General features: G+C 42.1%; 1 protein-coding gene across 1 annotated transcript; it reads right to left on the bottom strand.

Annotated features, from left to right (window-relative positions):
• Nucleotides 1-1,074: 1,074 nt before the first annotated feature.
• On the bottom strand, nucleotides 1,075-20,308 carry nus1 (NUS1 dehydrodolichyl diphosphate synthase subunit). Its single transcript, XM_029676806.2, has 5 exons — nucleotides 19,759-20,308; nucleotides 18,863-18,997; nucleotides 10,301-10,453; nucleotides 7,802-7,901; nucleotides 1,075-6,820 (listed from the first exon to the last, which is right to left on the bottom strand). Exons 1-5 carry the CDS (start codon nucleotides 20,123-20,125, stop codon nucleotides 6,730-6,732), a joined length of 846 nt encoding a protein of 281 aa, XP_029532666.1. The 5' UTR covers nucleotides 20,126-20,308; the 3' UTR covers nucleotides 1,075-6,729.
• Between the last annotated feature and the right edge of the window lie 797 nt (nucleotides 20,309-21,105).

Genomic DNA, 21,105 nt, shown 5'->3' with positions numbered 1-21,105 from the left:
GTAGCCTCAATCCTTTTGAGCACCTGTCTTTAGCATTCCTCAAGGCAGCCCTCGAGGTACTCATAGATTAATCATGATAACTAGGCATTAATAAAACAAATCTGCCAAGGACAAATCAGCCAGCTAGAAGGATCTGTTTTGTTGTCGTTGTTGATTTCGTAAGCTGAGATGTATCCTAACCTTTGCAAGAGAGAGCACGCACGAGAGAGATGTCATTATTAGAGGAATAAGCACACACATGTATCAGTCACTGTCAGATAATTGTGGCTCTGTCTGAAAGGGTATCAGTAGCCAACCCCAATTTCCAATTTCAAACCCGGTGTGGTGTAATGATGCATCAGGGGGACATTCATCTTAGCTGGAGTGTGTTAGTGGAGCATGGCTTCCCCAGCTACAGACAAACACCCTGAAAGGAAAGAAATAGCAACTCAAGTGTCTGCACTAAATATAGCAGGCTACAGCATTCAAATCAATAAAACAGGCAACTCGCGGGTCTTAATCAACCAAAGTCTGTGGATGTGTTTATGTCTTCCCAACGTGTCCTGACCTAGGCTCGTGTGCTCTTAAAGGGATCCGAAATGATGATTTAGCCTTGGGCTTCAAGACCTTATTCTGAATCGATGTGCTGGGACTAATTCATGTAGATTTACTGACACCGAGGTTGGGCTTTGCTCTATTAAATCGATTGATCTGTTACTATTCATAGTGCCAACATCCTGTGATATTTGTCAAATTCACCCCAATGGGTATTTACTGCAGTTTACTGTCAATGCTGAATCAAGTCACAATGGGGGACTGCCACAGATCCTAAAAAAGGAATACTGTGTATTGTAGTTGACCAAGGTATGTTATTTTTTATTTTTATTTAACTAGGCAAGTAAGTTAAGAACAAATTCTTATTTACAATGACGGCCTAGGAACAGTGGGTTAACTGACAGAATGACAGATTTTTACCTTGTCAGCCCGGGGATTCGATCCAGCAACCTTTCGGTTACTGGCCCAACGCTCTATGCTGTTGCCATTGAGGATGAAACTGAGGATGAAACTATAGAAGTGAACATATAAGAACAGCAGTTCAGTTTATAATCAGTTTTCCTTTTAATGTTCCATCTTCATTTAAAATAGGTACACAGGTCATTTGTTTCAAGATCATTTTTCTGGATCAAGAAAAACGGTTTTACAATCATACACAGATTAACAATGTGGTTGCCGTGGTTATTTCAGCACTACACAGGAAACTGTGTATGAATGTGTGAAAATGTGAAAACCCCTACCGTCCCTTACCCCAGCTCATAGTGGCTTTGGCACTGTTTACAAATAGACCGTCTGTCTGTCTGTTATTTCCCCCTGCACCAGACTGAAAATGAAAATAAACATTCACAAATGAAGTACAAGCCTCCTACAAGGTCACATCTCCATTATTGTTTTCATTTCACGGCTCTATTTACAGTTAGCTGCTAGGCCAGAATACGGGGAGCCACCAATACTTTCTGGAATCCCCTTGATCAATCAGCAGGGAGAACCAGAGAGCAGTTATTGGGAATGAAAGAGTAATGAAAATATGCTTTTGTCGTTCTGACTCTACATCATAACTGTACAAACTATGTTAACATCTCATATAAGACTCTTTCTGTTCAGTGGCCCCACAATGGTATTGCGTAACAAAATCAAACAAATGTGAATCTAGCACTCACGACTACTGCAGTCATCGATATTTCAGAAGGTTGGTTCTAGAATGGGTAGGAGAATATTGTCCGCTTGGCTTCCCAAGCTGCGTCATCAGAGCTTGTGCAGACCAGCAGACTGGAGTGTTTAAAGACAAATTCAATCTTTCCATATCCCAGTCGGTTGTCCCCAGTTGCTTCAAGATGTACACCATTGTTCATGTACCCACGAAAGCAAAGGTAACTGAACTAAATGACTATCGCACCGTAGCACTCACTTCTGTCATCATGACCCCCTAAGAGCACCGGCTGCATCAATGTAAGTTAAAACAAAGAAGTCCCTCAAAATCTGTCAATTTAAGCTAGAGATGTGTTTTTTTGCTTTGTTTTTTCCCGCATCTGCGGTGAAAGGTGGCAGAGCTAGAGCGGTACTTGGCAGACCATCAGTCATCCCGAAAACTGGTATTCTCACAAACGTCTGAAGCCGGTTACGACGTTGAACTGCAGTCTGGTCAAGACCCTGGTGAGGACGACGAGCACACAGATGGGCTTTTGGTATAGAAATTAACGTTCAATTCGCTGGCAACAGCTTTGGTGGACATTCCTGCAGTCAGCATGCCAATTGCCCACACCCTCAAAACTTGAGACATCTGTGGCATTGTGTTGTGTGACAAATCTGCACATTTTAGAGTGTCCTTTTATTGTCCCCAGCACCTGTGTAATGATCATGCTGTTTAATCAACTTCCTGATATAATCCATCCACCTGACAGGTGTAGCATCTTGGCAAAGGAGAAAATACTCACTAACAGGGTTGTAAACACATTTCTGCACAACATTTGAGAGAAATAAGCTTTTTGTGCATATGGACAATTTTGTGTTCTTTAATTTCAGCTCATGAAAAATGGGACCAACACTTTACATGTTGCGTTTATATTTTTATTCAGTAAAATTTGAGCGTCCCCGATTTACATTTACTATATTATGTCTGGTCTATGAGACCAGGCTGCACCGCCACCTTACGCAACAACCTAGACCGGCTACAATTCGCATAACGCACCGACAGATCCACGGACGACGCAATCGCCATTACACTGTACAATCCCACCTGGAGAAGAGAAATACCCATGTAAGAACGGGGTTAATAAACTACAGCTCAGCCTTTAACACCATAGTGCCCTCTAAGCTCAGTGGCCTGGGTCTGAACCCCTCCCTGTGCACCTGGGTCCTGGACTTACTGACTTCCCAAGTGGTGAAGGTAGGCAACGACATCTCCGCCATGCTGATCTTCAACATGGGGGCACCACAGGGGTGTGTGCTCAGCCCCCTTCTGTACTACCTGTTCACCCATAACTGCGTGGCCACGCACTTCTACAACTCAGAGAGCCCTGGCAGAGTGGTGCCAGGAAAATAAACTCACCCTCAATGTCAACAAAATGAAGGAGCTGATCATGGACTACAGGAGACAGCAGAGAGAGCACGGCCCCATCGACAGGGCTACAGTGGAGAGGGTCAAAAGCGTCATGTCCCTCGGCATGCACATCACTGAAGACAACAGTGCCTCTTCAACCTCAGAAGGCTGAAGAAATGTTGCTTGGTCCCTAAGACCCTCACAAACTTCTACAGATGCACAATGGAGAGCATCCTGTCCGGCTGTATCACCGCCTGGTACGGCAATTGCACCGTCCGCAACTGCAGGGCTCTCCAGAGGGTGGTGTGGTCAGCCCAACCCATCATCGGTGGCACACTGCCTGCCCTCCAGGACGTCTACAGCACCTGGTGTCACAGGAAGGCCAAGAAGTCCTCAGCCACTCAAGCCACGGCCTGTTCACCCTGCTACCAACTTGGAGACAGCAAAGGTGCATCAAAGCAGTGACCAAGAGACTGAGAAACAGCTTCTATCTCCAGGCCATCAGACTGTTAAACAGTCAGCCTCCAACCAGTACCCTGCCCTGAACTTTAATTACTGTTTACTAACCACCTACCACCTGGTCCTCTACATTCCACAGGGATGCTGGCCCATGTTGACACCAATGCTTGCCACAGTTGTTTGAAGTTGGCTGGATGTCCTTTGGGTGGTGGACCATTCATACACACGGAAAACCTTTTAAGCATGAAAACCCCAGCAGTGTTGCACCTCGACACAAACCGGTGTGCCTGGCACTACCGTACCCCATTCAAAGGCACTTACAATTTTCATCTTGACCATTCAACATCTGAATGGCACACATACACAATCCATTCCTGAAACACATACACAATCCAGTCTCAAGGCTTAAAAATCCTTCTTTAAAAACAGTCTCCTCCCATTCATCTACACTGATTCAAGTGGATTTAACAAGGGACATCAATAAGGAATCATAGCTTTGACATGATGTCATGGCAATAACAAGGGTTCTTAAAGCTGCAATATGCAACCTTTTGGGGCGACCAACAAAGTGTACATAGAAATGAGAGTTATAGATCTGTCACTCATTGAAAGCATGTCTCAGAATCGGTACAAAACATTAGAAACACCTGCTCTTTCCATGACAGGCTGACCAGGTGAAAGCCATGATCCCTTACTGATGTCACCAGTTAAATCCACTTCAATCAGTGTAGATGAAGGGGAGGAGGCAGGCTAAATGAGGATTTTAAGCCTCGAGACAGAGACACAGATTGTGTATGTGTGCCATTCAGAGGGTGAATGGACAAGACAAAATATTTTAGTGCCTTTGAATGAGGTATGCCAGGCCAACTGGTTTGAGTGTCAAGAACTGCAACGCTGCTGGGTTTGTCACAACATTTTCCCGTGTCTATCAAGAATGGTCCACCATCCAAAGGACATCCAACCAACTTGACACTGTGGAAAACATTGGAGTCAACATAGGCCAGCATCCCCGGGGAACACTCCTTGGCCCCAACAACTTGAGGCTGTTCTGAGGGGAAAAAGTGGGTGCAACTCAATATTAGGAAGGTATTCATAATGTCTTATACACTAAGTATATATGTATTCTGGACTCTGACATTGCCCATTCTGATATTTAATGACATTTTTGAATTGTGTGTATTACTAGGTATTATTAATGCACTGCTGTAGCAAAAAATACAATAATTTTGCTGCACCTGCAAGTATGTGACAGAGTACAGCTATGCAGATGACAGTAGGTAACAGGGACCTTCCCTAGTCCTTTTGCAGTACGGTTGAATACATTTTGCAATGCATAGAAAACATCATGTAGAAACAGCCGACATCGCAAACCCCCTAAAACACAACCATCTTCAATTGGAAGGGGATGTTTAGGGGTGTAAAGTGCTGCATCTGAAAGGGAGTGGAGTAGCAGTAGTGGTTGGGGCTACTCTCAGCTGCGTGGGCCAGTGTGTTTGATCTAAAAACACAGCATCCAGGGAGACGCAGCTCTCCTGCACACCTCAGACAGTTATGAAGCGTTTCAAGTTGCTTTCCCTTTGAATGATGGTGTCGTCTTTCATGCATTTGGATGATTGCTGCATATCAATTGAGAAGGACTAGAAACCTGCATCGGAGTCCCTCTCGAGTCACATGGCTTCCAGCTAACAAATCCAAGGGGACTATGGCTTGACTCTTTCAATTGTTCAAAGGTTGATCATTTGAGGTTTAAAAGCCACCAGGCCCTTGACACCTCTTGGTGCATACAGTACTAGGGATACAACACTTGTTCACCAAACACATTACATGCGAGGGGACATGCAGAAAATGAGGTCATACAACACAACTATAAAAATCAACCATTTACATCCGTTCCATTTATCTCAAAGGAGGATTATTCACAAGACATTGTCAGCCTGTCTTTAAAAAAAAATCCAATCCAAACAAAGCAGGTACTGTATATATATATATTGGGTTTTCAGTAACATTTATTGATCATTTAAACAGACAGGCTCCATGTGGAACAACCCATCAAACCTTCCAATGACAACTCAACCGCTGGCACCTTAGCTAGTGAAGGATTGGGTCCCATTGGTATTAAAAGTTAGCATGATGGTGAAAATACTACTGTATGCCATCTAATCAGAGAGAAAGAAAACACTGAATCTGGGTTTTAAAAAGAGTTCATGAGATAAGGAAATAGCAGACCAACAACACTTTCAGACAAGAGTTAGTCGATCTTCACATGGATGAACAACCGGAGGCAGCACTGCGGATTCTTACGGGGACGTTCAATATGCAATCATCTTCACGTTATGGACGGAGCAATAGAAAGAGTAGTGATGGTCACATTGTATACAGACAACTGCTTTCTCTTTCTTCCCACTGGATTGCAAAGATTGGATTTAGTGTAGGTTAAGTGTGACATGCTGGCTGAGCTTCACACACGTACACAAGCAGATACAGTCCACCAATAGTAACTTGGAATAAAGACTTAAAAGTACAACCATTGTAGTCGGGCATCCTTCACATCATGTGCAGAGTATAGTCATGGATTACAGAGCTCTCGTTCCAAAGCCTCTCGTACCACATTGATCAAGCGCTACATTTGAAGCAAACTTACATAAAGTTAATTTCCATTCAAACCCCCAAGGAGATCCCCCACGTAGTCAGAGATAGAGAGACCTCCTGATGAGCGATGTGGAGGAATGTTGTTCAGCACTAAACATTTTGCCTCACACATCCCTCTCAACACATCACACCCTTCAGAGCAGCAGAACGTCATCCTCAGCCATACCTCAGGGGCACAGCAGGATCTAGAGCAAACAGAGAGAGAAGCGAAGCTAAACTAGATTTATACCATACTGCTAACCATGTCCTTCAGGTGATGTTGGTTCCTCGTTAATCCGACTGACGCGGGGGTAGATGTTCAGTGCGTGACGCTACCTTGGCAGGACCCGTACTACCCAGCATGCCTCACAGAGGTGGCCTGGCGAGCCAGATGAGCAGAAAAACAGTGAGTGAGTGGTGGTGGAGATGCGATTCGATGTGGCGGTACGCTGTCTGCTTGTTCTCTAGCGCCTGCACTGTAAACAGAGACCCGGGAGGAGGAGGGGCAAGGGCAGCTCCTACCCCACCCCTGTCGTTCCCCTTCCTCTGAAGGGGGCCTGGCCAATCACTCACTTCCCCAGCCGCTGCTCACAGGAGGCGTAGTGCTGAAGGGCGCTGAATAAGTCCTCATAGGAGACATCCACGTGGGAGGGTAAGGAGCTGCAGGAGAGAGGGAGGATGTCAGAGATGTATACTAGTGAGACACCTATAGCCTACTTCAGATGGCAGCAGTTTATCTCAAATCAAAATGTATTTGTCACGTGTGCCGAATACAACAGGTGTAGAACTTACAGTGAAATGCTTACTTACAGGCTCTAAACAATAGTGCAAAAAAGGTATTAGGTGAAGCACCCGTAAAACTGCTGCCATTTCTTCCGGGCGCCATTTTAACAAATAATAATGCTAAATAATGTTGTTAAAATAGATACCAAGCAATAAGGGATCAACAGAAATGTCATGTACCATTAGTAAAGACTCACAGTAAATACAATTATGTACTTGACGACGGCTGTCATAAACAAATCTCCTGTGATTACCTAAAGCTGCTGCTTGAGCTACCGTCAAAGCAGTTACAGTACTATACCGCCATCTAGTGAAGGTAAAAGTCCAAAAAGGTCCTTCCAAATACAGTCGGTCAAATAAAATGTTGCTTTGTAAAAACTGATAAAGTTCAATAACGTGGGCCATTCGGACTGAACTTCATGACTCCCAAACAATGACGTCTAAAAATAGCATTGTTAGTGATGCATCATCATCTGGTAAAGTCTAATTACACATTTTATGTAGGCTGAACTGCAACATTAACTCAGTATTTCCATGATCCTTAAAATAGCCCTATTACTTATACAGGGTTGCACAGAGGCATTTTTAAAAGTCTTGCCAATCGTTCAAGCCGGGAAGTGAGGCAGCAGAGACCGGATTACCAGTTATTCTGCACAGATGAACACAACAGGCCCATATCCATTCTACTCCGGATGTAAAGCATAAGCACACACACACTTCCTCTGTCTCCCACACACACAGCGAGTGGTTATAATGGGGCATTCCTGTCCAGCTCTACAGAGCAGCGACTATCCCAGAATGTCTTCTGCACATGAGTACGGCAGCCTCATTTAACACACGCACACACGCAATACTCACATGAACTCTGTCAGTCTTATGTGCCAGGGCAGGAACCCCAGGGTGCTTTCTACTGGGCCGAACTTCAGAACCAGGTCAGGATCTGGTGTAGTCTTCGACTCTGCACAAACCGAGATAGCATGGACAGAGGACAATAAAAAACACAATCAATGGAAATCTAAAAAAAAAAGTGCCCTCTGCGGAGCATTTAACCCCTCGAGTAATTTTTTGTGGACCCGAAGAAATCAAACGAGTATAATAAACAAAATCCCCATCCAAATCTGCCTGTTGAAGCTAGACAAACGAGTTCTCTACATGGCGGACTTCCGTGGTGGAAGGTGGCCGAGCTACAGCAGTGTTTGTCTTCTCCCGAAAATGGCTGTACCGTCCGAACGGTTTGGCCGACAAGCTAATATGACCACTCTATGGAAAGATGACTCACGAACATGTCAGTTGTTTTGCTCTAAGACCCCCCCCCCACACACACACACAAGCCGCACGGGACTCATCTGAAGTCGGTAGCACCGATCTGCCAACTTCTGTCTGAAGAGTCCTAACGGTTTGGCCTCTCAAGAGCATGTCGATTGTTTTGCTCTAGGACACCCCCAAGCCTCACAAGACTTGATGAATGGCAGTGTACAGTGCCTTCAGAAAGTATTCACACCACTTGACTTATTCCACATTTTGTTGTGTTACAGCCTGAATAAAAAAAAATAGAGAGATTTTTTGGGAACTGGCCTAAACACAATAACACATAATATCATAGTGGAATTCTGTTTTTCAAAATTTGTACAAACTAATTAAAAAGGAAAAGCTGAAATGTCTTGAGTCGTCAATAAGTATTCAACCCCTTTATGTCAAGCCTAAAAAAGTTCAGGAGTAAACCTATTTCCACCAGACACTGGTAGATGAATTCGCCTTTCAGCATAACAAAAACAAGTCCAAATCTACACTGGAGTTGCTTACCAAGAAGACAGTGAATGTTCCTGAGTGGCCGACTTACAGTTTTGACTTGAAAATGGTTGTCTAGCAACGATCAATGACCAATTTGACAGAGCTTGAAGAATTTAGAAAACAATAAAATGGGGAAATATTATACAATCCAGGTGTGGAAAGCTCTTGAGCACATACCCAGAAAGACTCACAGCTGTAATCGCTAATCGCTTCTACAAAGTATTGACTCAGGGGTGTGAATACTTATGTAAATGAGACCATATTTCTGTATTAAAAAAACTACTAAAAAAACACATTTGCAAACATGTTTTCACTTTGTCATTATGGGGTATTGTGTGTAGTTGGGTAAAAATATATATATATATATATATATATATATATATATATATAATGGACACCTTTAAAAATATAGAAAACATTAGATCAAACCATGAATTGGGCCTTACTGATATTAGTCCATAGTAATGCATTGAATAACAGATTCATACATGGAAAAACAGATATTTTGTTTTGAAGTGTTTGTCCTTTATCTGAAAGATAAGAAAAATATCAGGAAATTATTATTTTTTGACATATTTAGGAGGTTGCTAAAGCATAAGGACTGTTGAAAAGATTGAGAGAACCTAGATATCTGAAATGACAGTTCAATTCCTTCTTGAATGTTAGGCTGCATCTACACAGGCATCACAATTCTGATATTTTTGCTACTAATTGGTCTTTTGATCAATCAGATCTTCTGCCAATAGTTTGGCAAAAGAATTAGAACTGTGTAAACACAGCTTAGAGAACAGCAGCAGCAGCTTGCCAAGCCCCTTAGATAGTGAGATGATTAGAGACTCCCTTTCGCTGTGCCCCCCTGGATCCTGACAGCGAGCGGGTCTCCGACATCTGATTGTACTGACGAGCAGCTGCACTGACTGGGCCTGAGGTAAACACACCATAACTTCACGGTACACTACGCTGGACTTAACTGCACTGAAGTGAACTCTGCTATCCTCTGTAGTTTATATTCTGTCTGGAGACCATCTTTCTCATGAGTTTGTTCATATTCCTGCCATGGGTCTCATCCATCACCTTCTACTGAGTGAGTACACACGGATGTGTTCCACTGAAGTACTCGTGACATAATTTACAGCGGGCGAGGGTGATCAGTCTTAGCCAGGGACTAATGACGGGCAGAGCTGGGGTGGGCAGAGGGATCAGGGAAAATAACCCACTGAGAGAAGAGCTCACTCTGGCACAGACTCCCAGTGCTTCATGTTTCCTTCATCTTTTGATCAAACACTGTGGAAGGCTAGTCTAACAGGGGGCTCCTTGACCTTTACTCAATCCCTTTCCTACATCCTTGCTGAGCGTGAAATTGCTATTCGGAACATCATGCCAAAGGAGAGCTGGTGAGCTAAGCTTCACTCCAGCTTGTAATAGTATGGCACAGATTTACAGTCTATGATCAATAGAATGTCTGTGGGGTTTAACCTGATAAAACAATGAAATAAAAGGTATTGTCCACAGTGAGAACCATGTCCTGTCCTCCTGCTGGTCATGGGGGAGGGACCTCCTCCTCACCTCTGAGTAGAGAGTCAAGCACAGTGACGTTGATGTCTTTGGCTGTCTTCTCCATCTGTTCCACAGCTCTACACAGCTCCTGTGCTGCCTGGACGATTCTCAGCTTCCCATCGTCTGGAGACAGCACCTTCACCACGGACTGACACGACAGCACTGTGGACACACGGACACACAGGAACACAGTCATAATAAGCCCCACAAAACACAAATACCGGTACTCGGGCACAAACACTACCACACACCCATTCACAGTAATAATACCAATCAATGTGTCAATGTAAATGTGTCAGGTGTCTGACTAAAGGTCAGTGGGTGGTAACTCGGAAATCCTGCTTCACAATCCTGCTGTTGCGCTTGAATATTGCATTCATAAACAGGTGATTTGTTGGATTACAAAACAATCAAGAACAGGAATCACAATGAAGAACAGGATCATAGAATTCATGTTATTTACGTGAATTATAGGGTATTTGAACAGGATTTTTATTTTTATTTTTTTACATTTTAGCATGCACTCTTATCCACAGGGTTAAGTGTCTTGCTCAATGGCACATTGACAGATTTTTCAGCTAGTTGGCTGAGAACTTTTCCGTTTGCTAGACTACCTGCCGCCCAACTTCCTTTGGTGAAGAGAATTCTTCTGTGTTGTGTTCCTGCACAACTCCATATGGTCTAATTCTGACTGTATGTCATAACAGATTGACTTGCTCAGGGGATAAAGGTATAGTGCCAAAAGCATAAGGAGGGTAAAACCACACAATGCATCTTAAATTATCCCATACAGGCTGGCTGCAATCCACATGCCCTTTAATAAACAAACGCCACAGAAAATATAAACAAAAGCCTGGTGGAACTGGAATCCATCTAAAAAAAATAACTATAATAATAATCAGTTTCAAACTTCATTCAATAAGTGATGAATTGTGAAAATTGCACTCCCAATGATGCCTTGCAATCTAAAATCGACCCAAAGTGTTTGTGTAGTTGTATCCAATAGAATTGAATTGATTATTTATTCATAATGGTTATTCACAGCCAAATAGCCTACACATGGCAGAGTTCTGAATGCTTCTCTGTTGTAGCCCTTCCCGTTTTTTCAGGCTATGGTGTTAAATAGGCTTGATGAAGTGATGTCCTTCATTTATTACATATCATTAATGCAGTCTATGTGCTTATCAATGCATAAGCTCCTTTCCTCCCGCCACTCCTGTCAATAAAATAATGTCATCCAAAATAGTCACACACAAGTTGGTGTGCGTGACGTTTCAAATGCATTTTGTCATTACTAAATGTGTAATGTGATAGGCATTTTAAAATTACTATTTAAACTAGGGATGCACGATATATATATATATATATATTTTTATATATATATATATTTTTTTTTTAAATCGGTGAACATATCGGAATCTGACAATAATAGCTAAAAATACTAACATCGGTATTGACCCGATGTCTTAGTTTAACGGCGATGTGAAAAACTGAAAGTTGACGTGCACACGTATATAACATAGGTAGATGACGTAATGAATGACGCCACGTAAAACGTTGCGCTACACCTGCAACTCAGCATTCCTAACCTAGCCCACAACGTCTACTGTGTGGATCGAACAGTCAACAAGTCGAGCAGTCATTTGAAAGAGTAAGAACATTTCAGCAAGACAACTCAAAGGAGAAATCCATTAAAGCCAAGATAATGGAATTAATTTCCCTTGACAATCAACCGTTCTCTGTCGTGGGTGATGTTGGCTTTCGTGACTGGTCGAGCACCGGTACACACTAACGTTACGAACTGTGCTATTGTTCAGATGTTGCCCTACTGGAGTTACACAGTATTAGCGTCACTGCTATTAGCGTCACGACATGTATACTATGGAACGCTGTTTGGGTTTTTGCGTGTCAAAAAAGATACGTCAAAAAGCACTATTTGACAATAATACTATTGGACACGTTAAATAAGCTTTTAACTTGACACGTCATATAACAGTTTTAATTATAGAATGTTGTGGGTTCTGAATTTGCACGTGCAAGCCAAGCGCCACCACTATTATCAGCACTGTCAAAGCTGTACAAAAAAAAGACTGCAAACAAGCAAACACCGGCCACGAACGATGTGCTTACAATAATAAAGCATTATATTAGCTTTATATTGGTAGCACCAATACAACCAGCCTGAAAACAATGATCAGAAGAAACTGCAGTCATTTTCACTATTCTTGGAATTTGCGGATTGCCTTCAAAATAAAAGTACAGTGGGGCAAAAAAGTATTTAGTCAGCCACCAATTGTGCAAGTTCTCCCACTTAAAAAGATGAGAGGCCTGTAATTTTCATCATAGGTACACTTCAACTATGATAGACAAAATGAGAAAAAAAATCCTGAAAATCACATTGTAGGATTTTTTATGAATTTATTTGCAAATTATGGCTTTCTGGCTATCACAGACCTGTAACTTCTTCTTTAAGAGGCTCCTCTGTCCTCCACTCGTTGCCTGTATTAATGGCACCTGTTTGAACTTGTTATCAGTATAAAAGACACCTGTCCACAACCTCAAACAGTCACACTCCAAACTCCACTATGGCCAAGACCAAAGACCTGTCAAAGGACACCAGAAACAAAATTGTAGACCTGCACCAGGCTGGGAAGACTGAATCTGCAATAGGTAAGCAGCTTGGTTTGAAGAAATCAACTGTGGGAGCAATTATTAGGAAATGGAAGACATACAAGACCACTGATAATCTCCCTTCGATCTGGGGCTCCACGCTAGATCTCACCCTGTGGGGTCAAAATGATCACAAGAACGGTGAGCAAAAATCCCAGAACCATACGGGGGGACCTAGTGAATGACCTGCAGAGAGCTGGGACCAAAGTAACAAAGCCTACCTTCAGTAACACACTACGCCGCCAGGGACTCAAATCCTGCAGTGCCAGACGTGTCCCCCTGCTTAAGCCAGTACATGTCCAGGCCCGTCTGAAGTTTGCTAGAGAGCATTTGGATGATCCAGAAGATTGGGAGAATGTCATATGGTCAGATGAAAGCAAAATATAACTTTTTGGTAAAAACTCACCTCGTCGTGTTTGGAGGACAAAGAATGCTGAGTTGCATCCAAAGAACACCATACCTACTGTGAAGCATGGGGGTGGAAACATCATGCTTTGGGGATGTTTTTCTGCAAAGGGACCAGGACGACTGATCCGTGTAAAGGAAAGAATGAATGGGGCCATGTATTGTGAGATTTTGAGTGAAAACCTCCTTCCATCAGCAAGGGCATTGAAGATGAAACGCGGCTGGGTCTTTCAGCATGACAATGATCCCAAACACACTGCCCGGGCAACGAAGGAGTGGCTCCATAAGAAGCATTACAAGGTTCTGGAGTGGCCTAGCCAGTCTCCAGATCTCAACCCCATAGAAAATCTTTGGAGGGAGTTGAAAGTCCATGTTGCTCAGCAACAGCCCCAAAACATCACTGCTCTAGAGGAGATCTGCATGGAGGAATGGGCCAAAATACCAGCAACAGTGTGTGAAGACTTACAGAAAATGTTTGACCTCTGTCATTGCCAACAAAGGGTATATAACAAAGTATTGAGATAAACTTTTGTTATTGACCAAATACTTATTTTCCACCATAATTGGCAAATAAATTCATTAAAAATCCTACTATGTAATTTTCTGGATTTGTATCTTCATTTTGTCTGTCATAGTTGAAGTGTACCTATGGAAATTACAGGCCTCATCTTTTTAAGTGGGAGAACTTGCACAATTGGTGGCTGACTAAATACTTTTTTTGCCCCACTGTATTTCAAGGCCTACCTTCAAACTCAGTGCCTCTTTGCTTGACATCATGGGAAAATCAAAAGAAATCAGCCAAGACCTCAGATTTATTTTTGTAGACCTCCACAAGTCTGATTCATCCTTTGGAGTAATTTCAAAAGCCTGAAGGTACCACGTTAATCTGTTCAAACAATAGTACGCAAGTATAAACACCATGGGATCATGCAGCCATCATACCGCTCAGGAAGGAGACGCGTTCTGTCTCCTAGAGATGAATGTACTGGTGTGAAAAGTACAAATCAATCCCAGAACAGCAGCAAAGGACATTGTGAAGATGCTGGAGGAAACAGGTACAAAAGTATCTATATCCATAGTAAAACGAGTCCTATATCAACATAACCTGAAAGGCCACTCACCAAGGAAGAAGCCACTGCTCCAAAACCGTAATAAAAAAATCCAGACTACGGTTTGCAACTGCACATGGGTACAAAGATCGTACTTTTTGGAGAAATATCCTCTGGTCTGATGAAACAAAAATAGAACTGTTTGGCCATAATATGTTTGGAGGAAAAAGGGGGAGGCTTGCAAGCCGAAGAACACCATCCCAACCGTGAAGCACGGGGGTGGCAGCATCATGTTGTTGGGGTGCTTTGCTGCAGGAGGGACTGGTGCACTTCACAAAATAGACAGCATCATGAGGAAGGAACATTATGTGGATATATTGAAGCAACATCTCAAGACATCAGTCAGGAATTTAAAGCTTGGTTGCAAATGGGTCTTCTAAGTGGACAATGACCCCAAGCATACTTCCAAAGTTGTGGAAAAATGGCTTAAGGACAACAAAGTCAAGGTATTGGAGTGGCCATCACAAAGCCCTGACCTCAATCCTATTGAAAATTTGTGGGCAGAACTGGAAAAGTGTGTGCGATCAAGGAGGCCTACAAACCCGACTCAGTTACACCAGCTCTGTCAGGAGGAATGGAACAAAATTCACCCAACTTATTGTGGGAAGCTTGTGGAAGGCTGCCTGAAACATTTGACCCAAGTTGAAAAATTTAAAGGCAATACACTCGATTAGTATTTGGTAGCATGTAAACTTCTGATCCACTGGGAATGTGAAAGAAAAAAAAATAAAAGCTGAAATAAATAATTCTCTACTAATTATTGACAATTCACATTCTTAAAAAAGAAGTGGTGATCCTAACTTACATAAGATGGAATTTTTACTAGGATTAAATGTCAAGAATTGTGAAAAACTGAGTTTAAATGGATTTGGCTAAGGTGTATGTAAGCTTCCGACTTCAACTGTATGTACTTAAATGTATAAATTGACCAATTCAGCACAGTTGGGCAAGCTCCTGGCAGACTTCATACAAAATATTGTGTTGTGACGTAATTCTTCACTGGATCAGTCTTAAACTTTGCACACACGCTGCTGCCATCTTGGATCCTAACGCAATGTATGGCCTTTCTCATGCATTTCAAAGATGAAAAGAAAAAAAAACATTTTTTGGTTTGTGTTATCTTTTACCAGATCTAATGTGTTATATTATCCTACATTAATTTCACATTTCCACAAACTTCAAAGTGTTTCCTTGCAAATGGTATCAAGAATCTGCATATCTCCTTGCTTCAGGTTCTGAGCAACAGGCACATTTGGGTGTCATTTTTGGCAAAAATTGAAAAAATCTAAGACCTTAAGAGGTTTTAAGCACCCCGATAAAAACATTAAGACACAAATGACTAAAGAGGGAGCCAGAGATCAATATAGCCTAACCAGAAGAACAAAAACCTGTTCCCGACCCTCCTCCTCCCTCTGCTGCTGGCCTTCACATATTCTGCCAATATGCTCCTGATTTTGCCGGTAAAAGGCTACACCAGCGGTCGGTATCCTTTTGCATTTGGAGTGCCAAATTACTATACCATTTCTACTTATCTGCGTGCCAGTTATGATTTTCATATGCACATTTTTGTGGAACAGTTTAATTTCATATATAATAAAGTCTTCTTATCTAAAAATCTATGTCATGTGGTTAATCAACACTATCTAAATGAAAATGACAAATCTGAAAGTAACTTCTATTGCCATTGCATATAAGTAAAAATAGCCTACATAAAGCCAACAAATAAAAACATTGCAGCATCGCAGATAGAAAATATCCTGATAGAAATGTATATCCTATAAATCCCGTTGGTTACGCATGGCCTGTCTGCAAGGAACTTGCCTCCACAATGGATCAGTCCACTCAAACAGGTGTGAATCAGACAGTTGTCTTGTACACCATGATTATTAAATATTTTTTTGCTGCTGCTCGACTAAAGAAATATCAGTCGACCAACAGCCTATTGACTAAACAATTGACTAAATGGGGTCAGCCCTTATCTCCACAGTTTTGCAAACAGGCGTGCGTGATGTTACCTGCTACATATCTCAGAGTTCTGCGCTCAGCTCTTTTGCCGCCAATTGCTCTCGGTGTATCCATTATAGTTCAGTGGGTGTATCATACTATGCGTTCATATGGCAGAGGGAGACACATTCATAACTACATTGCAGAGGCCTGCCCAGCATCCCGTGACAGATGTCGCCTCATCTGTGCAAAAGCCCACCATTCGACGAAGCAGCAAATAAAAGTCAATGCACGGCCCTCACAGCTAGTGTCCATTTGGAGAGCATAAGATGGGGAGTTTGAGTCGTTCAGTCATTTACATTACATTTACATTTAAGTCATTTAGCAGACGCTCTTATCCAGAGCGACTTACAAATTGGTGCGTTCACCTTAAGACATCCAGTGGAACAGCCACTTTACAATAGTGCATCTAAATCTTTTAAGGGGGGTGAGAAGGATTACTTTATCCTATCCTAGGTATTCCTGAAAGAGGTGGGGTTTCAGGTGTCTCCGGAAGGTGGTGATAGACTCCGCTGTCCTGGCATCGTGAGGGAGTTTGTTCCACCATTGTCAGTTTCCTCTTGATATTGCTAGCCATAGCATCAATTCTTAAGTTTCACAGTGCTATCTGACAAAGGTATTGAATCGAGTTTCTGTGCCTCCCAACACATTGTTTTCACCATATCAATTGCGTCCGGTAATATCAAAGTTTCTGCAATAGTGTGTGGTTTCATAGCGTAGCGGGCTTAGCCATTCACCGTGGGAATGACTCAAGTGCAAGTGCAGCCTTTTCTCATGATCTAAGGGAACTCTCTGGTTGAATTTTTACTTTTAAATTAGATTTATTTTACCCCGTTTTCTCGCCAATTTCATGGTATACAATTGGTAGTTACAGTCTTGTCTCATCTCTGTAACTCCCGTACAGACTCAGGAGAGGCAAAGGTGGAGAGCTGTGCGTCCTCCGAAACACAACCGCACTGCTTCTTGACACAATGCCCACTTAACCCGGAAGCCAGCCGCACCAATGTGTCGGAGGAAACACTGTGCATCTGGCAACCGTGTCAGCGTGCACTGTGCCCGGTCCGCCACAGGAGTCGCTAGCGCACGATGGGACAAGGACATCCCTGCCGGCCAAACCCTCCCCTAACCCGGGCGACGCCGGGCCAACTATGGGTCTCCCAGTCACGGCTGGCTAATCAATACAACGTTACGACAATGTCTTAAAGGACTGCCTTTTCTCTTTGCTTATTTGAGCTGATCTTGCCATAATATGGATTTGGTATTTTACCAAATGGGGCTATTTTTTGTATACCACCCCTACCTTGTCACAGCACAACTGGTTGGCTCAAACACATTAAGGAAAGAAATTCCACAAATTAACTTTTAACAAGGCACACCTGTTACTTGAAATGCATTCCAGGTGACTATCTCAAAGTTGGTTGAGAGAATGCCAAGAGTGTGCAAAGCTGTCATCAAGGCAAAGGGTGGCTACTTTGAAGAATTTGTTAAACACTTTTTTGGTTACTACATGATTCCATCTTATTTCAGAGTTTTGATCTATTTCACTATTATTCTACAATATAGAAAATAGTAAAAATAAAGAAAAATCCTGTAATATGTAGGTGTGTCCAAACTTTTGACAGGTAATGTCTATGATAACCACGTTTCAGTCACAATTTCTTTTATCACATGTAGGCTAAATGATTTCCATATTGATGAAAAAAATGATGCCTGACTTATGTTCTATGGTAGGCCTACAGTACTTTTAAACTGATATGAGAGGGGTTGTAGGCTTAATTGTTCATTTTTGATAGGCTAATGTTGCTTGATGAAGACATGCTGTTAGCAACTCTGTGCTTTGTCTTGAGACTAAAATATAATAGGTGTAGCCTACAGACGAAGAAATGTAACCTTTATGGTCTGCACGTTTGTGAATCGTTGCATTATTCAAGAGCGTAATGTGGTTTGTATCCATTTTTCAAACGTGTAATATGGTTAAAGATGAAAAGACGCTTGCATAGTCGAAGCACGCTGGCTAGTGGCTATACTGGGATATTTCATTGGGATATTTGCAGTAAATGCCCGTTGCCAAGAGCCGAACGATCTCGCGGCACATGATGTTCCGTTGCGAATGTGAATTGAGAAGTGTACTGTAACACTGCCTCTCCAACTTTCATTAATGAGAAAAGCCCCTTAGCCTGCCCGGGAGCAGGTTAGTGTTTAAGGATTTGTTGCCTTAAAAATGTACCTGGCTAAAATGTGAGCTACTTTCGTGGTACCGGTTGTCCTGAGTTCAAAGTTACCTCACTAACTCCTTAAACAAAATACGTAGTATAGGGCACAGCTCTTTAGACCAGCACTCATAATCTGGGAAGCTTGACACATACGGCCCCTGGTGTCTCACCTTGATGGTCCTGTTTGTCAGTGCCATTGCTGAGGAACTCTACAGAGTGCTGCTTGGAGCCTTCCAGACCCAGGAGCTCCTGCTGCTGCTTCAGGATCTCCTCCATCAGCCTGGAGTTGTTCCTCCTGAACACACCTGGGAACCAAAAAGGGATATGTGAGCAATCCAATAGCCTATATCATATGGGGGGGGTTACACCCAATCTCAACAACTTTGAAACAAGAAAAATGAGAGAGATGAGAGAAATAATTATTTTAGAGCTGAGATCTGAAATTAACATCATGATATAGCAAGTAAGGCTAGTCATTAGGGGCAAATAATGTGTCATATACCAGATTTGGCTGTGAGAGACTGATGACATAAGTCAGCAGACATTGAGGAACAGTGCCACACCACCAAACACTTAGACGGCCATCAAGAAAGATTCAAAATATTTTACAACAACTAGCCTATGACCCAGTAGGAGTGGCTGTGGTGAAACAGGAATAGCAATACAGTGTGTGAGTGTGTGTGTGTGTGTGTGTTAAGACAATTCCCTGTAGGGTCAAATAACGAATTAGGTGAAAAAGCCATTGGGCAAACCTTGAAAGCCTATTGAGGCTCCTCTGTCTAAAATCATCTATGGAATGATACATTACTAAGCATATATGGAAGAAGTGGGTTGTTGTAGACTTCTGAAAGGGAATTAGGCCGGATAAAGCCATTTACTATCAGGAAAAGAATGTAGATAAGTTATCAAAGATAACTAAGCACCAAAATAGAACAATTCACGACTTGCTAAATCTGAATACACAAACAGAGGTAGCTGGCACGTGACTGTCTGCTGGTGTTGTATTTAGCACTTCCTGGTGTGAATAAAAATAATGAACACATTTTATAATCAAATGATATCTTACCGTGATTATCGTACACACTGATATAAGATATGCCGACTGCCATGCACCACACGACAAGGTTGGCAATGTCTGTGTATCTCGGCTCTTCTTCCGCTATCAACAAGCCGATATGGTCAGGCAGCTTCTCCAGGGATTTCCCATCCGCCCCCCAGCGATACCGACGACCAACGAGTTTACCGGGTGCAGGAACGAGCTTTTTCTGTTTGGGAAACGAGAGAGCTATCGGCACAAGAAGCGCCGCTAAGGCTCGTGACCATAGCTGCCCATTCCAATTGCGAAGACGGATTCGGAACAAAGTGATAAACGTTCTATGAATGTGGAGAAGGACATGCAAAACCCGCCACATGAACTCGTACACGTGCACCATTATGCAGCCCTCCTCGACAAAAATGTCAAAATATAATAATTATCAGAAATGCATATAGCTCTGCATTTCAAGTCTAGTAATGATGGCTAAACACGAGTCTAGTTCTGTGAGCCATTTCGCTTACTGCCAACACCTCCGTTTGCCGACAGCCATCTTCATCCAACCATTACCCTCTGAACTCGGAGATACACGTTACTCAGTCGAGCACAGTGATTGGACGATTCAGCAAACATGAAATCACGCGAGATCTAGGGTTGGACTTTCTATAGCAAACTAGATTATTATAATTTTTTAAAATGTTTATTGGAACAATAATAACAATATCACACATCATCAATACAGGGACATTCCTGCGAATATAAATGGAAAAATGAAATAATAGAACACCAAACAACCCCCCCCCCAAAAAAAAAAAAAAAAAAAAAAAAGAATTCATAATTCATATGTGACAAGGCAACGAGACATTAACAGACATTCAAAGACATGACTTCTAATAATTTTCCAACTTTTTGAGTTTCACAAGTTTGAGGGATTTATGAAATTGTAACAGTTCAATGACAAAAACTACAAAATAAAGAATTTTTCCACCCCGTTTAGATTTGTGAATATAATATTTGGCCAAGAGAATAATAATCTTAATGAAATAGTTATGATTGGAATTACAAGGATAAGCTTATAATGCCATTTAACATCATCAAAAGTAAACATAGGTAATTCTGGAGAATTTATACACAACATTTCATGAATTTCAATCCATAGTTTACTAGAATGGCGGCATGAAAAAAATAAATGCTGTATAGATTCTGAATCAGAAGAACAAAAAACACAAGGCATTTTGTCAAAATGTTATCTTTTGTGTCCATGGTAGATGGAAGAAAATATTTTAAAATACGTTTCTTTAACTTTTGGGATAACTGGACAAGTAATGTAAAAGGTAGTCGCTTTTGACCATAGCATGGGTTGGTCACTTCCATAGCAAT

This window comes from Oncorhynchus nerka, linkage group LG13 (assembly GCF_034236695.1).
Source record: "Oncorhynchus nerka isolate Pitt River linkage group LG13, Oner_Uvic_2.0, whole genome shotgun sequence".
NCBI classification, from domain to species: Eukaryota; Metazoa; Chordata; class Actinopteri; order Salmoniformes; family Salmonidae; genus Oncorhynchus; species Oncorhynchus nerka.
Note: the sequence above shows the minus strand (reverse complement) of the source record. Positions and strands in the feature narration are given on the sequence as shown.

What these genes read in the sequence shown, in the direction of transcription:
- nus1 (XM_029676806.2), bottom strand. Translation starts at nt 20,125, where the DNA reads ATGGTGCACGTGTACGAGTTCATGTGGCGGGTTTTGCATGTCCTTCTC. An exon ending in CAGTGTGTACGATAATCACG is followed by an intron (nt 18,998 to 19,758) that starts GTAAGATATCAT and finishes TTTGGTTCCCAG; the next exon opens with GTGTGTTCAGGAGGAACAAC. An exon ending in TGACAAACAGGACCATCAAG is followed by an intron (nt 10,454 to 18,862) that starts GTGAGACACCAG and finishes GTGTGTCCACAG; the next exon opens with TGCTGTCGTGTCAGTCCGTG.